The following is a 21170-nucleotide window of genomic DNA, read 5'->3' on the forward strand; positions in this document are numbered from 1 at the left end:
ATTATTGTAAGCTATTAGAGCTTCACATATGTTGTACACTTCACCAGTATTCTATGCTTTTTCTCTTTGGGGAGAAAAGAATTTGAACTTACAGTCTATTATAAGTCTCTTCTGGTTTCTAACTTCTTTATATTTCCAAGTTCAAAGGACACACCACACCTTATAGGAGACACCAGAACACTTACAGTACTAAATAATATCACAAGTGCTTTTACAAAGAAGTGATTTATTTCTGTAGGATATATAATAGTGTATACAGGGCTCACATTTGTAATCAAATAAGCTGCCTCTGGTAGTTAATAAATATATTTTCTAAGACAAGAAGGGGTATAAATGTGTAAATATAACTATTCAGATATTTACCAAAACATATAAGGTTCATATTAAAATTGTGTATAGTTCTCCAGTTTTTGGATTTTAGTTTTATTCCTATATAAATCAGAAAATATTTTAAGGGAACTGAGTTATTGATGCAAACTGTATTAGCTTATTTTTCTTCACTTTATTCCTAAAAATGTTTAAGTTTTCTTGTATGAGGAATTTCAAGTGTTTAATTTGCAGTGATAAGGCAGTTTTGAATTTTTTAGAGCTCTACAGTAGCCCCATCGACGCTACAAGTGAAGACACCGCAGACTTCAAATGCTCCTGATCTAAATGACGCAATTGTGAAACTGTTCAGTGACTTTGATGTTAAAGAAACCTCCCATCATTTAGTGATTTCTCATCTAGATTTACACATATGCGATGATATTCATGCTAAAGAAAAAGGTAACCTGCTTATTTTAAACTTTTGATTTTTCTAGAATTTACTGTAAAACTGGATTGTTTATCATGTAATATGTGGTATGTACTATAAGATGACTGATCATAATTTTATCATTAATATGAGATACATACATGAAAGGTATAATGTTAAGCATTATATATTGGTATGAAATTTTGTTTTGCTTTAGTAGTTAGTACTTCAGCACAATTAATTGTTAGCTATCAATGCTAACAGGAAAATTAGGTTTAAAAGAATCAAAGACTAAGTAGATAACATCCTTGGAGGATGATGAAGTATTAGACTTGCCTTTGAATTAATTTTTTCATAATTTTGAAATTGTCCACAAATTAAATCGTTGTCCATACTCCATTTATAATTTGCACATGTGTTTTCAGCATAGTGGTTTATTTACATTTTTCTGACCCCATCTGCATGGAAACCCAACTATGTGGCTGTTTGACATTTCTTATTTCTCCTCGAGGCCCACAAATCCTCCTAAAATTTGATTAGAAAGTTGAATTTCAGTTAGGAGGTTTTCTTTCCTTTTAGCTTTTGTTTCCCTTATTTTCTGTATTTTGTAGACAAAGGTAAAGGGATAAGCAGGAAGCTGTTCTTGGTTACTTTGAAAATCTGTAGTTCTCTAATCTAGATGCTGGGGCATTTCTGTTTCTCTGGCCCATAAATGCTGGAAGGGGTCAGCTGGTAGTCCTACGTCTAGGAGAGTGGTTCTCAAACTTTGCTGAGTGTGAGAATCAAGCTGAGTAATTTTTTTTTAAATGGAGCTGGTGGGCCTGTGTACCTCAGACCTGAATCAGAATCTATCTCTATGAAAATTGTTGCTCTGGATTTTTAAAGCTGAGAGAGTGAATTTTGAGACTGATCCTGGATATTTAGCAGTAGAAACTCTCCTGCCTTCATCAGATAAGGCCACCAGATCACAGTGTGGAGCGGGAAAGGTGAGGAAGATTTGGAATTTGGAGAATACGCTTAATGATGTTATTTGAAGGATAACCCCTCCACCAAAATATTTCCCTCATTGTACAGATCTGTAATTAGTTCTCTGGTGTTCTAAAATCCAGAAAGATCTGAAGTGTTCTTTATGAAAAACTCGTTTGCTGGGAAAACTTGACCTAAACAAACACATTGCTATTTGTCATCTTTGTTTTGCCCACTTAGTGTAAATCAGGGGTGTCAAAACTGCGGCTCGCAATCCATTGTTAATTGGCCTGCAGCAAATTCCAACAATATATTTAGTTTACTTAAATAAACCAGGTGAGGCAATACGCACTTCACCTCGAGTGAGTGGCCCGGCTGTTTGTGTATTTTACCGCATATGGCCCTTGGTGAAAAACGTTGAAAAACGTTTGGACACCCCTGGTGTAAATGCTTGAGATTTTTTATTTTTAAGAGTTATTATGTTTTATTAATCAGTGCTGCCTGAGAACTATTGTATGATATACCTTGTGTACACATACCACTTTCATAAAACCTAAAAAAATTGTGGAACATTTGGCTCCAGAGGTTTTAAATAAGTGATTGTAGATGTGTACTAGAAATTCTGCTAGTTGAGATACATTGGAGTTAACAAATGAACATAGAGAGTGTGTACATAGCTGTATCTTAATTTGTATTTGCTTTGTCCATGCTGTTCTAAAATTTGATTTTTGTATTGGAGTTACACTGACTTGTTATCTACTTCTGATCTTAATGTAGTTATGTGACCTTGGGCAACTTACCTAACCTAATAAACTCAATTTCCTCTTCATAAGAGGCAGGATGATATAGTGTAGTGGTTAACATTTCCTGGGTTCAGGGGTGGCTGGTTAGCTCAGGGGTAGCTGGTTAGAGTGTGGTGTGACAACACCAAGGTTGCTGGCTCGATCCCCACGTGGGCCACTGTGCCCTCCTTAAAAAAAAAAAAAAAAAAAAAAAAGATTTCCTGGGTTCAAAACCAGCTGTACACTTACTAGCTGTATGACCTTGGCCTATTTACTTAACTTCTTTGTGTCTCTGTTTCTTTATCTAGGGTCAGAATAATAATAGTATCTATCTCATAGGGTTGTTAGGAAGAGCAAAAGAGTAAGTGTACCTAAAGGATTTAAAACAGTGCTTGGCATCTGGTTATGGCTGTAAAGACAAAAGTTGTGCTATTCTTGTATCCTCATTTTTTAGCCTAGTACCTTGCAAATCCTGCTCCAAAATCCAAATATTTCTCACCTTTACTGCTCTATCTACCCTTTGATCTGGTAACCTTGTATGATGAAAGCAGGATAATTTCTACTGCTCAGTCTCCAAGATCAGTCTCACTACTTATTAGCTTGAATTGTATTTCCTAAAATCCTTAATGTATTATCTGTGATAACAGAGAGACAGTTACTACTGCTTGGACTGCAGCTGTGTAAAATTAAGTGTTTCTGATATTTGCTTAATACTTTTTTTTTTCTCTTTCTCTAATCGTTTTTCTTTTCCTAGAGTCAAACAGACGTATTACTGGAGGGGCTATGCAACTGTCGTTTACACAGCTAACTATAGATTATTATCCTTATCACAAAGCAGGTATGTATAACAATTTCTTTAAATACGTAAATCTTGCTTTATAATTATATGGCCAATTTGTTTCTTTTGGTTTGTTTTTTATTATTTTGTTTTAATTTAATTTTTTAAAGGGAAAAGAGATTAAGACATTTGTTATTCCCTCCCCACCACAGTATCTTACCAAGAGAATAAAATTGCCATAAAAATATTCATGGATTTTATATTGAGGTTTATGTAGATTATTAGAAAGTATAATTGTTAGAAATTGGCAATATGTATAATTTTTAGAAATTGACAATATTCTGAATAATTAATTTAAAACTTAAAAAAATCATAATTCAGCGGACATGTATTTGTGTTATTTTAATTGTAACAAAAGCAAGTTATTAATATGTTTGAATTTTTAAATGACATATTTAGATTTTTTTTTTTTTTTAAAAAGAAGGGCGCAGCTCACAGTGGCCCATGTGGGGATCGAACTGTGGGGATCGAACTGGCAACCTTGGTGTTATTAGCACCATACTCTAACCAACTGAGCTAACCGGCCACCCCTATTTAGATACTTTTTTTTTTCCCCAAGTCAAGTTGTTGTCCTTTCATTTTTAGTTGTGGAGGGTGCCATTTGGTTTCAAGTTTTTGTCCTTTCAGTCTTAGTTGTGTGGGGCGCAGCTCAGCTCCAGGTCCAGTTGCCGTTGCTAATTGCAGTGGCTGCAGCCCACCATCCTTGTGGGAGTTGAACCGGCAGCCTTGTGGTTGAGAGGACACGCTCCAACCAACTGAGCCATCCAGGAGCTCAGTGGCAGCTCAGCTCAAGGTGCTGTGTTCAATCTTAGTTGCAGGGGGCGGAGCCCACCATCCCTTGCGGGACTCGAGGAATCGAACTGGCAACCTTGTGGTTGAGAGCCCACTGGCCCATGTGGGAGTCGAACCGGCAGCCTTCGGAGTTAGGAGCATGGAGCTCTAACCGCCTGAGCCACCGGGCCAGCCCGTAGATATTTTTTAAAAATTAAAAAGAATAGAACAAAAGGGTAACAGTGGTTTTTAGCTAAGTTGTAGGAGTCTAGGAACTATTTAAAAAAAATCTTTTCTATACTTTCTAAATATCATCAATAAGTAAGATTTAATAGGCTCCTTGATAATTAAGTATTGGTAGGTTGTCCCCCAAATAATATAAACAAAAACTAGTGTCTTTATGGCCAAATTAAGTAATTTGACCTTAAACCCATCTGTGCATTTTGGTGATATACGGCTTTTTTTTTATAATTCACACAATTAACTATAATGAATTTTCTAGGACTTTAAAAAGTGATAAAATTTTTCTGTTCATAAATTTTCATTTTCCAGTGTTTGTCACTTCTGTGTCAGTGCCTGACAGAATTTAACACTTTGACCGTCTGTTTTGATTTTCGCTTGAAGGGCTTTATTTTACATTCTGTTCCTCCTGATTCATAAGTTACTTACGTATACTTAAAGTAATTTTACTGTAGAAATCATTCATATTGGGAAGTGAAACTTTCAGTCATAAAGTAGATTTTATTTTTTTAACCCTTTTATGTACATATTACTTTCTTTAGTTCCTATAGAAGACCTAATAATCCTGATTTTTTTTTATTTTCTCTCCAAAAAAACATAGATATGTTTTTATGATTGATGTCCATCTTGAGGATTTTTATTGGTTTCTTTAGTTTTTTAATAATCCTCGTCTTATCGTTTTTTTAATAAATTTTTGTTAGTCACTTTACAATAAAATCTTTGATGAAAAGATTTTTTTCTTTGGTGGTATTTTCTGGGATTCTGCCTCATGGCAATATGCCAGGAAGTTGAGCGTTCATGAAGGTTGACTAGCAGTGCTGCTTCTAATTGAAACTTTGAGTGATATTCATCCAAGGGTGGGTTCTAGATAGAAACCCTCCCAGGTTATTTGCTTTTTCGATATTTTCCTCTATTCTAAATGTCCATGTTTTCTATGAGTAAAATCTATAGTAAACGAAGGCTGAAATGTATTGGAAAATTAAAAACTCCCTTGAGAATATGAATAAATCTCATTAGAAGCATTGCTATAGTAGAATAAATGAAAATTGAGAACTTTTCAGTGAAATTTCTGTTATTCCTTTTACAGGAGATAGTTGTAATCATTGGATGTATTTTAGTGATGCAACCAAGACAAAAAATGGATGGTCCAATGAGTTGTTACATGAATTTGAGTGCAACGTTGAAATGCTTAAACAGGCTGTAAAGGATCATAATGTAGGTTCACCTCCTAAATCCCCAACACATGCCTCTCCCCAGCACACACAAACAGGTATTTTACCTATAACAACATTATGGCATTCCCCTAATATTAATTTTTGTGTGTGTGTGTATGTGTGTGTGTGTGTTCATAATATGTTCTGTGTAAGTAAGTATTATGTTTATTTAATGTATAAAAATCCTGTACCTCATTCATACCATAGGCTTATGGAACAAAGCCCTTTTTAAATTAACATGACGAATATAAGAGTAATACCCAGGTAGAATATTTCAGACGCTTAAATGGCTAGTAAATCTCTCTTTTTAACAAGAATTCCAGCCAGTATTAAATGTGATACAGTGTTAAATGTGATATAACTATGATTCCTATTTAAAGGATAAACATCACAAAAAAAGAATAGTCATCATAGTAACTTACATTTTTATATCAATTTATATATAAGGTATTTCTACATATATTAATCTCATTTGAGAAATTAGAGTTCATCTATATTTCTAGTAGCTGTAATAATAATAAAAGAATGACTTAGGGAAAAATTTGCAATAAATTGAAAAGAGTTTTGTTTCCCACAGAGAAAGACTCAGCTCTGAAAGGGACTTCCAGGACACCATCAGTATTATCTCAACAATCCAAAGCTATGTTAATGTCTAGTTCTGTTGTGGTTAGACTTGCAGATTTCATTGTGTACCAGGTATGTTTTACTTTTTAAATTACATCTTCTGGTAAATACTTTTTGTATCTCCCTCAAGCAACTCTTCTTACAAACTAATGCCACCGTTTTGTTTAAAAACATCTTGGCCAGTTTTATGAAGCGGTTAAATTAGACAGGATAGAAAATATCAGCTCACTGATTTTTGTTTATGTAGTTAACCAGAATTAGGCAAACTGTGAGGTTAAGGTTACAGTCTTCAAGATTGCCAAGTCTGCACAAGACTTCTGACACCAATTCCAAGGTCAGGGGTTTCCCTAAACTACCCACAGATTCAAGAATTCACTAGAAAAATTCACAGAACTTGCTGAAATCAGTTATGTTCAGAGTTACATGTATTGTAGGGGAAAGAATACAAATTGGAGCCAGCCATAGGAAGAGAGCAGAGAAGGGAGTCTAGGAAGTCAAGGAGACCTTCCTGGTCCTCAGGACACATTAACCTCCTGACACGGATATGTGACAGTATGTATGAAATGCTGCCCACGTAGTTGAGTTCAGTCTCCAGGTGACCCAAAGTGTCCATCCTCTAAACACTATTAATGCTATCCAGGTATGGCCAGCCCCACTCTGAGATATCTTGTGAGCATGAACTATCAGTAGTGGTCTGGGGTCCACCATCAATGGGAAATTCCAAGAGTTTGGACTTACCTCCCAGGAGCAAGGACAAAGGCCAGACCTCTCTTTGGAGGTCAGATTCCTTATTGCACAATTGTCTTAGTGGAAGAAACTAAAATACCTGTTTTGCTTTACTGAGCTGCCACGTATTGGCTATACTGTGAATATAAATTTATAGCTAAGAACTCTGTCCCATTTATACTAACCATCTTGCTCAGTCTGTAATCTCACAACATAGTCTAACCTCACAGTCCTTTGAGATAAACACAATACATATTTTTTTAAAAAAAGGATTTCAGATGTATATTAGCATTTATGAATTGTTCTCGTTCATTTTGATAAGCGTATGGCTTTGAGACTTAGTTTTCTATCTGAGCAGTTTTCATTTTGCTTACTGGTTTTCAACTAGGGCCGATTTTGCCTCCCAGTGGACATTTGGCATTGTCTAAGGACAAGTTTGGTTACCACAGTTGGAAAGGGTTGGTGCTGACATCTAGTGGGTAGAGACCAGTGATGCTGCTAAACATTGTATTAATACAATGCGCTGGACAGCTCCCACAACAAAGAATTATCTGGCCACAAATGTCCGTAGTGCCAATTTTGAGAAACTCTAATTTAACAGTTATTTTCTTATTGTGCAATTGCTTCTTTCTTTACATTCTGTATGTAATGCATCTTATTTGAAGCAGACTTTAAATTAATGAGATTTAAATAATTTCATATGGAAGTGGGGGAAAGAAATTATCCATAATCTCCAATGGTTGAGGGTGAAATAGAGTAAAGAAGTCCCATATACACAAACACACCAAAACAAAACAAACAAATAAAAGTAATAGGAAGAAAATAAAATAGTATGTTTATTCCATTTTGAGTAACTTTTTAATACTAAAGGAAAAACGGGAATAAGCTGCTGTCTATTAAAATAACTTGACACTTTGAGTTGGAAAGGATTTATTTCCATATATGCAGAGAAATGCTTCTTAATTAGATAATATAAGGAACTGACTTAAATTTATAAGGACTGTACAAATAATCAAAAGATATGATTAGCAGTCTACACAAATAGAAACAAACCGTTGAAAAGCATTCCACTTTATATGAGAAATATACACGTTTGCTGAATGAGTGAGAAAAGTTAAAATAACCTCAAGATACATCCCTGGATCTACTAAACAAGCATAAATAAATGAAATTGATAAAACTCTATTGGTTGAACTTTGGTAAGTTAGTATGTACTTTTTTAATATAAATAATCTCTTTTGGCGGGAGAGTGAAAAATATAACAAGAACCTTAAAACTAATAGTCTTTTATACAGTACATAGTGGAGAAGCATTTTAGTCTTGAGAACTTGGATCTGTGTCCAGACTCTACCATTTACTTATTTTATTATCTTATAGAAATATTCTATGTTATTTTAATGCTAAAAATAATAAGCTTGCAGGGGATGTTGTACAGATTTAATTTTGTAATTGATAAGAATCCAAAGAGATTATAGTTTTCTGAATAGTTGATTGGTAGTATTTAAAAATAGTTTAATGTGAAGTTTAATATATAGTAAACTTTCATTGAAAATTAACCATTAATAAATTATTGGAAATAGTTTTAAAAGTTTGAAATGATGTCTATGTTGTATACATTCTTTGGAAAGGGCTTTATTCAATGTTACTTCAGTAAACTTAATTATGTTTTCAGGTCTCTACAGCAGAACAATATCGTTCTTCCCCCAAAAGTATGATTTCTTGCAATAAAAAATCCCTGTATCTTCCACAAGAAATGTCAGCTGTCTATATAGAATTCACCGAATATTACTATCCAGATGGCAAGGATTTTCCAAGTAAGAGTTTCTTATTTTGCTATTATTTGTCCATTACTTGGAAAGTTGTTTTTTTTTTCTTGCTAATATTTTCAATTTTATAAATGTGAAAACAGAAACAAAGGTCTATTGTTCTTTACTTTTGTTACTTCTGTGTAGTATACTGTAACTCTAGTATAGCATTTTTACATGTTATTATTTGTTCATATGTTCTTTTCTCTCACTAGTTTGTAGCATACTTGATGTCAGGAATCATGTAGGATTCATGCTTCATTTTATCCTTGAGTTTTGACTGATTTTTGTACTTAGTAACTGTTTGTTTAATGAAAGTTAGGTTATTTGTAGAATAGGTCATTTTTTTCCTTTAGTAAAACTCCATTTATATTTCTGCTATATAAAAATCTATATTTCATTGAAAAATGAATAATGAAGTTATCCTTTTAGCTACAGAGAATTTTTTGGGCTAGTTTTTAATGCCCATATGTGTACCTTGGACAACTTTTGGCACTTGTCTTTAGTTAGAAACATTGAATTACATGAATTTTTATTTGCAAGCTACTTTGGCTGCCTAAAGTTAAAATGATTATAATTTGCGTTCTTTGAATATTAAAATTCTTTGTTATTGTCTCAGTTCATCAAGGAGTCCTTTAAAGTAAAATTTGCCTTTGTTTATGTGGTACCTTTTTCATTACTATAGTTGAAAATCGTAGTTAAGGAAAAATGTTTAAATGAAATAGGATATGTTACTGGAAGAAAAACATTTTATGTCCTCTCTTTAAAAGTGGAACTCCAAGATAGTTTGACCTACTTTGCCCATGTGCTTAATATTGACTTAATATAGGTTCTTAGTTTCAAAGGGAATTTCTGATGCTCATGCCTTTGTTTATAAATAAAAAGAAGGTAACCTGGAAATTACTTTGGAAAATTAGATATCGAACTATTTTATCTCTTTAATTTTTGTTTGTGCTAAACTTGTGGGATCTAGTCTTCAACATTTTTATGCTTTTCAACAGTCTTTGGTATATTTCTCATTTGTTTGTTTTCTTCTACCTTCCTGACTCAAACGATGAGAAAATTAAGATAGGTTAAGACATTTGCTCAGTACCTTATAAATAGTAAAACGACACAGCTAAAACTCAAGCATGGGTCTTCTAAATTGAAATTCATTGTTTTTTCCCCCCACTGTTTCCCCAGCCATTTCTCTATAATTAGGTAATCCTATTATTTTCAGCCTTCTCCCACACACCTCCCCCCAACAAATTATTTTCCTTAAATAATGCATCATTGAGCTAGAAATTTTTCTTTTTAATGAGGACTGGTTTCCAGGATTTCTGACTTTTAATCAAGGGTTATTTCTATCAGTTTTGTTAATGTGTGCCAAAAGAATAATAATCCCATTCTATAATCTATAATTATTTTCCTGATAAAAATATAAAATTCCTTCCCAGCAATTTAAATCTTTGCCACCTAGATACCTAGGAGAGCAGTCGCTAGATTATGTTTAACTGTTTTTAATTTAAATTTTTATTATGGAAAAATTTACAATATTTGCAAAAGTAAAGAGGGTAGTCTATTGAATCACCAAGTATAAGGATCCATATTCAGTACTCATGTTTCATCTCTCTGTTAAGTAAGTGATCCAACTTTAAAACCGTATAACTTTTTTAATAATTGTAAATGTAACATGTTCATTATATTGAAAACAAAATGCCCAAAATAGAAAATGGTCCATGAGCCTACAATTTAGAGACAATGCTAAAACATAAGTGTATCAGTTTGCTAGGGCTACCATAATACAGAACCATAGATGGGGTGGTTTAAACAAAAGAAATTTATTTCTTCACAGTTCTGGCGGCTAGAAGTTCTAAATCAAAGTGTCAATATGGTTGTTTCCTCAGGGGCCTCTCTCCTTGGCTTATAGATAGCGTCTTCTCACGTGGTCTTTCCTCTGTGTGTGTCTGTTTCCTGATCTCTTCTTGTGACACCTGTCATATTGGACTAGGACCTGTCCATATGAACTCATTTTTACCATAATTGCCTCTTCGAAAGCCCTGTCTCCATAAAGAGTCACATTCTGAGATGCTGGAGGTTAGAACTGCAGCATATCCGTTTTGAGGGGACACAGTTCAGACCCTAACAACAAGTATAGTGTTAGTCCTGTTTTTAATGTATGTGTTTTTTTAACATATTTGATTTACAACCTGTTCTTTTCCTTTAATGATATGAGAACATTCCAGGTTTCTACAAATTCATTTTAAATGTCTTTAATAGCTACATAAATAATCTATTTCATAAGTAGATCCCTGTCAGAAACTGCATATAGATCTTTCTACTGCTTAGTGTACCAGGTTTCTTCCTTTCTCCCAGAGCTGCAGTCATGCTTCTTTCCTTCTGTGCTCTAGTCTTGGGGACTACATTTGCTCGCTAGTCTTCTCTGTGGCTGCCATCATCGCTTAATCTATACCTGAGATCCCTTCTCCTTCCTTCCTTTCCTGAGTGTGACGTGATCTCCTCAGCACTTCATTCCTGGCTATTCCCAAAGACAAGCACTTTTGCATCCCGATTGAATGTCTCTGTTGGAACTTGAATTACGATTTTTCTACTTTCACGTCTGTCTTGTGTAATAGTCTATGAATTTTTTAAGAAAATGGACCATGCCCAAATTTTTTTTCGTGCCCTGTTTGTTTTTTTCTTATTCTTTTTGCTTAATACTACACAAAATACAGTTGGCATTCAATGAATCTTTTGCTGAGAGAGTGAATGAATGAATGAATGAATGAACGAATGAATGAAAGCAAAAGAAATCTTATTCAGGACATTGTACAATGCTGCCTCAACTGGTATCCCACACCTTGAGCTTATTTTCCGTAACATAGTTTAAAGGTTCTAGATATGCATACTGTTCTCTTTCATAGAAGTAAATAGGTCTGAATTTTTGGAATAAAATACCTTCATTAGATGCTCTGAAAATGGTATTAGCTTTTATGATACAAATATGTATATGTGGATTTCACAAAGTGATGTATACTGTAATTATAATATTAGTTAAACATATATTAGCACCAAAACATTTATCCAACCCCTTAGCATTGTGATGTTTTGGAGGAGCTATGAAAAAGAGTGTATTCATTTGATTATTTAAGAGATACTTGAGTGTTTGCTTTGCACCAAGCACTATTCTAGGTATAGGATTAAGTGGAGAATAAAATTATACATGATCCTTCTTCTCACGGAGATCTGCCTAGTTTACCACTTCCATAAGAAATTAGTCATTAGATGTGATTCTCTCATTTTAGAGGATTCAGATTAAGATTTGGGTAGTAAAAGTCCTTACAGAAATAAGACATTACGGACTACAACTTTGATGTGATACTTCATCAAGAAGTTAAGGTTTTTTTGAAGTTTGCTTCTTGGTGACAGTACCATTAGGAAAAGAAATCTAAAGAGTACTTCCTATTTATATAGTTAGTTTTAGAATAACTTGTATATTTTTCAGTTAGGAAAACAGAAAAACGTTTTTTGTCTATCTACATTTGTTTACTCTCATCCACACGTGTCACTTTAATTTTGTAAATAACATCTGAAAAACTTTTTACCTTAATTAAAAAAGAATAAAACTTATTAAAAATGTCTTTTCTGTTTTCAGGGAAGATTGAGAACTATCTGTTCATTAAAAATCTTTTAAAAATTTTTTTCTCCACAGTTCCATCTCCCAACCTTTATAGCCAGCTGAATGCACTACAGTTTACTGTGGATGAAAGAAGTATTCTATGGTTAAATCAATTTCTGTTGGATTTAAAACAAAGTCTTAATCAATTTATGGCTGTATACAAGTTGAATGACAATTCAAAATCTGATGAGCATGTTGATATTCGAGTTGATGGCTTAATGCTAAAGGTACCATATAAACAAGTGGCTATGAGAACAAAATTATTTTTACAGAAGAAGGGTTAACACCGTTATATTTCCAGGTTGTAAGAGGGATGCTGAAATATAAATCACCTTCATTGAAATCTTAATTTTGATTTTGAAATTTCAGTTTTAATTTTGATTTTCAATTATAGGAGTGTTGAGACTTTTTTCCTACTTCTTTCTCTGCCTTCCTTTTATTTTTGTTTTTTTCATTGCTCATCCATTTGGCAGTAAGCAGAAGTAAAATTTAAATCAGGTCATTTTTTTTTTCCCTACTTCTTACCAGAGCTGAAAAAAATTTTCTTTGAAGGAGGGTAAATAATACAATGATGTTTTTAAGTTATATCTGGGTTTTGTTTGTTCACATTCATTCTATTAATATCCAACAAGAATAGAAAATTCCTTTATATTATAGCCAGGTAGTTGATAATTTGAATACCATGGATATTTAAACTTTAAAGGAGGGAAATTTTTAAAAATAAGTTTAGTGTAGTAAATAGGATAAGACTTGGCGTGGATGAAAATTTCATTTGCTAGATCTGTTGTTGGTAGACTAAATTTATATACTTAATTTCTCTGTAAAATGAGGTTAATAATATTCAACAATTGCATGGCAGAAATGTTTTAAAGATCTCAGAGATCCTATAATACTCACTGTAGAGACACATTTTATAACATTTACAATTATAATTTAAGATGCAGTTATATAATCTTTACATTTTCTGAGTATGGGCAGTTTTTAAAACCAGTCACTTTGAACTCTTTGATGTGAATATTTTAAGAAATGGGGTTAATTATTTCTGGAAAGTTATTTTAGTAAATAATTGGACCTTTACTCCTAAATTAATTTTCTTAATTGTTTTCTCCCAGAAAAGGGATTCTAATGACATCTATCTAGTCATTCCATTTACTCATTTTCCAAACTGCTTGGGTTTAAAATATCCTAATAAAAAATTTCCTTTTTTAAACTTGGCACCTTCTTATATATAGTCAAGGTATAGTAAGCATTTAGTAGTACTGATTTAATTCAATTTTGTTCTTTTTATTTTGTGATATGTTGTATGCAAATATATATGTATGTTATATACATTATTCATTATGTTTGTTTTTTTAAGTTGTTCTTTTCTTAGTGGTTAATCTTTTAAGTCCCTTTCATTCAGTTTAATAAAAAGATTTGGGGGAGAGAGTTAGTGTTTTATGTCTGAATAGGGAAGTGGGAGGATGTCAAAAGAATTCCTGAGCTAAGTTATGTTCTTGATGATGTTATCTTCAAGACAAATGGACTTGTGAGTTAGACTTGATGGGTGTTTTCTCTTCCAGTTCGTCATTCCTTCTGGAATGAAACCTGAGCGCCATGAAGATCAGCCGTGTGCAGTCTCTATTCAGAGCTCTGAAGTGACTGCTACAAATACTAGGCACTGTCCCAACTGTCGTCATTCTGACCTGGAAGCTTTGTTCCAAGACTTCAAAGATTGTGATTTTTTCAGTAAAACATTTACCAGCTTCCCCAAATCTGGTGAGAATTTTAATCTTTTGCATCCAATCTTCCAGAGACATGCTCACGAGCAAGATACCAAAATGCATGAAGTTTATAAAGGAAATATTACTCCCAAGTTGAATAAATACACTCTTAAAACTTCGGCTGCCACGGATGTTTGGGCTGTGTACTGTTCTCAATTTTGGATAGATTATGAAGGGATGAAAAGTGGAAAAGGAAGACCAATAAGTTTTGTAGACTCTTTCCCTCTTTCCATCTGGATTTGTCAACCAACGAAGTATGCACTGTCACAAAAAGAGCGACAGACTTGTAATCAAGTATCTTTAAATACATCACAGAGTGAATCTAGTGACCTGACTGGCCGACTGAAGCGGAAAAAGCTCCTGAAGGACTATTACAGTACAGAGTCTGAGCCTTTGACAAATAGTAGTCAGAAACCTTCAGACACATTTTTAAGGTTTTCCTCTTCATCATCCGATGCAGATATTCACGTCTTGGTTCACCTTCATAAACATGTCAGTATGCAGATCAATCACTACCAGTATCTGCTCCTGCTTTTCCTCCAAGAGTCACTTATTCTGCTTTCCGAGAACTTAAGGAAAGATGTAGAAGCTGTGACTGGCAGTCCTGCTAGTCAAGCCTCCATTTGCATTGGAGTTTTACTTAAAAGTGCAGAAGTGGCTCTTTTGCTACATCCGGTGGATCACGCAAATACTCTTAAGTCTCCTGTTTCTGAAAGTGTGACACCAATGGTTCCTGATTATTTGCCTTCAGAAAACGGAGAATTCTTGTCTTCAAAAAGAAAACAAGTTAGTAGAGGTACAAATCAAATTAGAAGTGTAACTGTTAATCATATGTCAGACAACAGATCTATGAGTGTTGACCTTAGCCATGTCCCTCTGAAGGATCCTTTGTTGTTTAAATCAGCCAGTGATACAAATCTGCAAAAAGGCATTTCTTTTCTGGATTATTTATCAGATAAAAATTTAGGGAAAATAAGTGAAGATGAAAGTAGTGGAATTATTTGCAAAAGTGGTTCTCAAGAAATTGGATCAGAAACAAGTGACAAAAAGGATTTATCTTATACAAATTCAAATAGTGTCTTAAATTCCAGAGAAGATTCAAGTGTGCTGTCATTTGATAACGATGGTACTCAAAACATGCTTTCAAATAGTTTAACTAATAAAGGAAATGAAACCATAGAGTCGATCTTTAAAGCTGAAGATTTGCTTCCCGAAACAGCTTCACTCTCTGAGAACGTGGACATCAGTAAAGAGGAAGCACCCACAGTTAGAACACTTAAGTCCCAGTCGTCTTTAAGGTAACAACATAGTATTGGAATTTGGGGTTCTTTTGTTTTGCTGTGTGCATGTGTGTGTGTGTGTGCGTGTGTGTACATTCATGTGTGTGCACGTGTGTGTGTACATGCATGTGTGTGCGTGTGTGTACATGCATGTGAACATATTTTGTTCTGGGACAGAAAATGTCATGACAAAATATGCCGTTGTTAGATTTAATACTTGGAAAGGTAGTTTTTTCAAACTATGAGAACACTGAGCTTATGTTTGTAAAATATAATTTAAAAACTTGTAGATACTATATACATATTTTTATTTTGTTAGACGTAATTTTTAGAAATAAATTTTTTTTCCTTATATGTGATGATTTTCTAATAATTTTGTTTGTGAACAGTGGAAAGCCTAAGGAACGGTGCCCACCCAACTTGGTTCCACTCTGTGCTTCTTACAAGAGCATGAAAAGAAGCTCTTCACAGACCTCACTGGACACCATTTCACTTGACAGCATGACATTGGAAGAACAGTTGTTAGAAAGTGATGGAAGTGATAGTCGTATATTTTGGGAAAAAGGTAAAGCAGTACAGTTTAAGAATTTATATTTTATATACATACATATCTTAGAATTGATGTTTAAGTATTTTTAGTTATATTCAATAATATAAGCCCCCAAAATACTTATTTATACACACATACATGCATAATACAAAGAGCATTGTACCTAAGTTTCTAATAGTTGTTCCAGCGCTTCTTTTTAACAGATATTGCTTTCTTTTTGTGGCTGACATCCAGCAATTATTTGTACACAGTCATTTAGGTCATAAAGCAGAACATTAAGGCTCCAAGCCTCTCTCACAGAGGCTCCTATATCTGGAGTTTTGACTACTGGCCTTAATTAGCATGATAGATTCTCAATTATGTGATGCTAGGACTAGAATTTTTTCAAACTTGATCTACTGATTCCCAGGATTCTCTCCCATGATTGTATATGATGGAACTACATGATTGCCTGATTTTATTCAGGGGCAAATAATGCCACGATAAAGACCAGTAGGAATGACTTAGAATTAGATGCATCCCCACCACATTGGGGACTTTGTGAACAGGAATAAAAGCATGGGCCAGAGCCAGAGAGTAAGAGAGCAGGGACACATACAGATTACTTTGTGTATGAAAGATAATAAGCCTATTGACGCAGTTGAAAATAGCTCAGGTAAGGAAAGACTCATAGCTTCAGAAACTGAAGCTTAGAGAAATTAGTATACAGTCGGGAAGTAATAGAGGCAGATTTGGAACTCAGCTAGTCTTGAGTCAGGAGCCTAAGCCTTTAACCAGCCAGTCTGCTATACTAGCTCCCCAGAGTTGGGAAATGATTGCCACATGTAAACAGAAAGCCCTGATCTATCCCTAGTCAGTATAGGCAATTCAGCAATCTCCTTTCCAGCATACTCTACCAGCTAAATGTAGAGGAGATACTGATAGGGTCATAAAAATATATTCTGTATTCACAGATAGCTCCCCTGTCCCCTTTATGGTTTAATAGCCACCTTAACAGATGATTTCTGTTTTGTGAACAAAATATACTTAAAAAACAGTGTTCCTGTAGAAGATATCCCTACTTACTCTCAAAAAGCATCAGCAATTTTCTTATTATTTCTAAAAATTAAATAATAAAAATGATTGCCACTCAATTTGGAAAATATAGACAACAGCAATTTGGAAAATAAAATGACCCCGAACTTCCACAATTTAGAACTATTATTCTGTGAATTTGTATATATATCCATATATATGTATTTGGTGTCATATTACATGTGTGGTTTTCTTTTTATCACATGTAAGCATTTTCTAATGTTATTTAAACTCCTTTGAAAATGTTTTTAAAGTCTGTATTAAACGGTCATAAGAATGTACCATAACCTTTTAATCATTTCTCTGATATTGGATGTTTAGATTGTTTATAGTTTTTATAGTTATAAAAATGCTATAATTAATATCATTGTTCATAAGTTTTGTCTGCATTTCTAATTACTGTCTTAGAATAGATTTCAACAGTAGACTAATTTTTAGGATCCTGAAAAATATCAAGGCATTGATTGTGTGTGTAACATTTAAATGATATACTCTTATGACTATATAGTCCTAATTCTTCTGAATTGTAATGATTTTATGTTGGAGGAATTGTTTTTCATTTAGAAGACTCTTGTTTTCTGTTTTCTTTGTTTTAATTTTATAAGAAATATATGGATATGCTCTCATTGTAAAAAAAATCAGATATTTTGAAAATATCTAGAGTAAAAGATGAAGGTATCACTTTAAACCACCCTTACTCTGCCCTCGATACAATTCCCCACTCCAGAAATAACTACCATCAACTTTTGGTATATGCATATACTGTATACTTCCAGACTTTTTGTATGTATTTTTATATACAAATGTGTATGTTTTTATATGTATATATGTATATATACACACACACACACACAATAGTGTAAGTAACATGTATACAAGTGCCAAAAAAATAACATGTATACAAACAGATATACTTACACGTGTATGTATATGTGCGTACAGATTTTTGCATATATATACATATTTATGAGCAAACAAACACACAACTGGACGACCACTCCACCACAGGCTCCTAACTAGTCTCCCCGTTTCTATTTTTCTCAATTTTCGGTTCATTCTTCATTCCATAGGCAGAATACTCTTTATAAAATAAATACTATTGTGTCGATTTCCATTTTAATCCTGATAACTTCTCACTGCTGTAAGGCTAATAAGTTGAACAACTTTGACATTTCTGACAATGTTCTGTGTACTGTGGCCCCAGCTTACCTTTTCTGCTATTGACCCATGTGCTTACTACACTTCGGATGTGCTATAGTATATTTCATCTTCTGTTTCTTCATGGTGACAAACTTTTTTCCACGTCAGAGTCTTTATACCTGTGCATTGAATGCTCTTCTTTCTTTCTGTTTGCATTAGCTTAGATATTTTATCAGGGAATAAACCCTCCTTAACCCGTGACTATGTTAGGAACTCTTTGTGAAATGTGAGTTTACTATCTTCTCACACTCATACCACAATTGCATTTATATACATCTTCCCTGGTCCTAAAAATTACTTTATTCGTTCTTTCAATAGATAATTTATTGATCACCTACTACGTTGCTAGGTACTGGGTAAGAAGCTGATTATATGGTAGTAAATATAATGAAGACATTGATGCATGTTTTGTATGTCTTTGGCTTTTCTAATCTAATTTTTCTAGTAACTTAGTTTTACAGTATTTTTTAAAAGTATTGATCTGTGGCAGGCACAAAATTTTTTAAAAATTGTCTTTTAGCACAGAGAATTTAAGAAATACTGAAATACAGCACATTGAGAAATTATGGCAGGTAGGAAAAGACAGAAAATGATTATTACACCGGAGATAGTGGCATTCACTTCACATAGAAGATAGTTAGGAGTTCCGAGAGCATACCGTAAAGAAAAATTAAGTGCTCAGACTGGGATGGTTCAATGTAGGATAGAGTAGGGGGGTTAAGCTGGTTGAGCAGGAACCTGCTGGTTAAACCAGCACCAGGCCCACAATGGGGAGAACACAAGCTGTGGTCAGCTGGGGTAGATTTCTTTTCAGACTGTCTTAAGTTTAGGGCTTTAGTATCTCTAACATTTTATTGTGAGGAGTTATTTCTTCTTGTTTCTAACTAATCACAGTTTAATTTTTCTTTGTTTTGCCTCTTAAACAGGCAATGCTAAAGAAAGGGTTAAAGGAATAGTCCATTTTGGTTAGATAAATGTGATATTTTTGGATCATGTGTAAAACTGATTTTAATTTATTCGTTCATTTTTGCATTATTTCAGGTATTAAAAAGAATTCAACTACAAATTTTCAGAGCCCAACAGGTAGTGCGAATGCCAGTGCAAACCTACAGAATTATGGTGAAACCTCTCCAGATGCCATGAGTACAAATTCAGAGGGTGCTCAAGAAAATCATAACGACCTGGTAATCATTTCAGAGAGATACTATGAAGAGAAATGCCACCAACTTTATCTCATTCAATATATACACATTTTAAGACATTAATGTATAAAATGAATTGACTTGGATTGTGGATGATTGATTCACTTTGCTCTTTCTACTCCTGAAAATTCTTACCTGTTAGTGAATTTTCTCTGAATTATACTTTAAAAAATATTTTTTTTCAAATTGAGAAAGGGCGGTTCTATCTTTTTCCCGTCTTTTATTTTTCGACCTTTATTTTAGTTCCATTTAAAAACATTTTGAAAACGTTTGACGGTAAGGATGGTAGTCAGTTCCTTTGAGGGGCTGTCTACAAAACAAATACATTATTGGTTTATTTAAGCCCTCTTCACCCAGTGAAATAATCTATAAATGACTTAGGAAATATGTTCAGCTTTCAGTGAAAATAATTTCAGTAATTAATTATATGGAAATGTCATATAATTAGTCTTTGTGCTGTAAAATAATTCTTCTCTTGACTGAATAAGAAGAAAGGAAGCTGAAGTTTGTCACTATACTATATTAACTACATTTTGTTAATCACAGTATGTATTTGGTTTATTAGGACACAATTATATTTTTAGAGGTTATAGTAGTTTCCTGTGTCATTTTTAAAATTTTGATTTGAATTACTTAGTATACTAATATAATTTATTCAATCATTGTTAGATGTCAGTTGTGGTGTTTAAGATTACTGGTGTTAATGGGGAAATTGACATCCGAGGGGAAGATACAGAAATCTGTCTTCAAGTGGATCAAGTGACACCAGATGAGTTAGGCAATATCAACCTTCGGCATTACCTTTCTAATCGTCCAGTAGGTAAGACTTTAATATGATTTAAACTTTTTTTATATACATATGACTCATCAGCAGTTCTACCTTTGATATAAATTAACTCAAGGAAAATTGCATTTATTTAGAATAGTGCAAAGATTTATTCTTTTAGATCACCTTATTGCCACTGTATTGATTAAGTTATTAGAAATATAATCTGTTGAAGATGTACTTTGTAATTTCTTTTTGTTCCTGCTGCTATAAGTTCCATCTTTTACTTTTTTTTAAAGTAAAAAAAGTGTCCATCTTTGAGATAATCTGTCTGAGAAACTGACCTCTTCCTATACGAAAAGAGTGATACAGTAATCCTGGGAGGTCAAACTTAGTTCCACACTAGAATAAATGTTAATTTCTATATTCCATTTTTTTTCTTAAACATTTACTGAGTCTCTACCTCAGAAATAACTCATCTACGGTTGATTTAGTACCTGTTCTACAAATTTGTTTGGAATGAAAGTGAGAGACGCTTTCTTTCATGGTCTTATATATCTCTTGGTCTTACTTCTTGGGTCTTTAGATCTCTTTCTCAGCTTTACTTCCCACTATTTTATTTTTACTCAACCAACCTGGTATACTTACTCCCTATGTTGGAATTTGTCTTGTACGTTCCCATCTCTGTATTCTTATTTGCTTGTCATTACTCATTAGAATTGTTCATTCCCTTCCAAGGTTATCTCTAGCTTCTCCATAACCTGATGTGACCCCTTATAATTTTTGGATACTTATTCTTGGTATTTGGAAAAATCATGTATCCTGTTCTTATGGTCCTTCATTTCAAGATCAATACCTTCACTTGGATGTAGAGGGATACAAGCAATAAACATGCAGTGCATGAAGAGAAAAACACATCAAATCGTCCCTTTTGCAAAGTTTATATAAAGTTATAATTCATGGTGTTCAGTCACT

General features: G+C 33.6%; 1 protein-coding gene across 3 annotated transcripts in view; it reads left to right on the forward strand.

Annotated features, from left to right (window-relative positions):
• Positions 1-21170, forward strand: part of BLTP3B (bridge-like lipid transfer protein family member 3B) — a 79140-nt gene that overhangs the window by 36331 nt on the left and 21639 nt on the right. For 2 of the 3 annotated variants that reach the window (XM_033116414.1, XM_033116413.1), the window contains 10 exons: positions 588-768; positions 3239-3322; positions 5421-5603; positions 6125-6243; positions 8570-8711; positions 12394-12587; positions 13923-15421; positions 15793-15968; positions 19269-19411; positions 20099-20249. In XM_033116414.1, the coding sequence (XP_032972305.1) occupies positions 588-768; positions 3239-3322; positions 5421-5603; positions 6125-6243; positions 8570-8711; positions 12394-12587; positions 13923-15421; positions 15793-15968; positions 19269-19411; positions 20099-20249 (2872 nt within the window). Of the gene's footprint in view, positions 1-587; positions 769-3238; positions 3323-5420; positions 5604-6124; positions 6244-8569; positions 8712-12393; positions 12588-13922; positions 15422-15792; positions 15969-19268; positions 19412-20098; positions 20250-21170 lie in introns of those variants that run through there. The other variant, XM_033116415.1, reaches the window with a different exon arrangement.

This window comes from Rhinolophus ferrumequinum, chromosome 10 (assembly GCF_004115265.2).
Source record: "Rhinolophus ferrumequinum isolate MPI-CBG mRhiFer1 chromosome 10, mRhiFer1_v1.p, whole genome shotgun sequence".
Taxonomy (NCBI): domain Eukaryota; kingdom Metazoa; phylum Chordata; class Mammalia; order Chiroptera; family Rhinolophidae; genus Rhinolophus; species Rhinolophus ferrumequinum.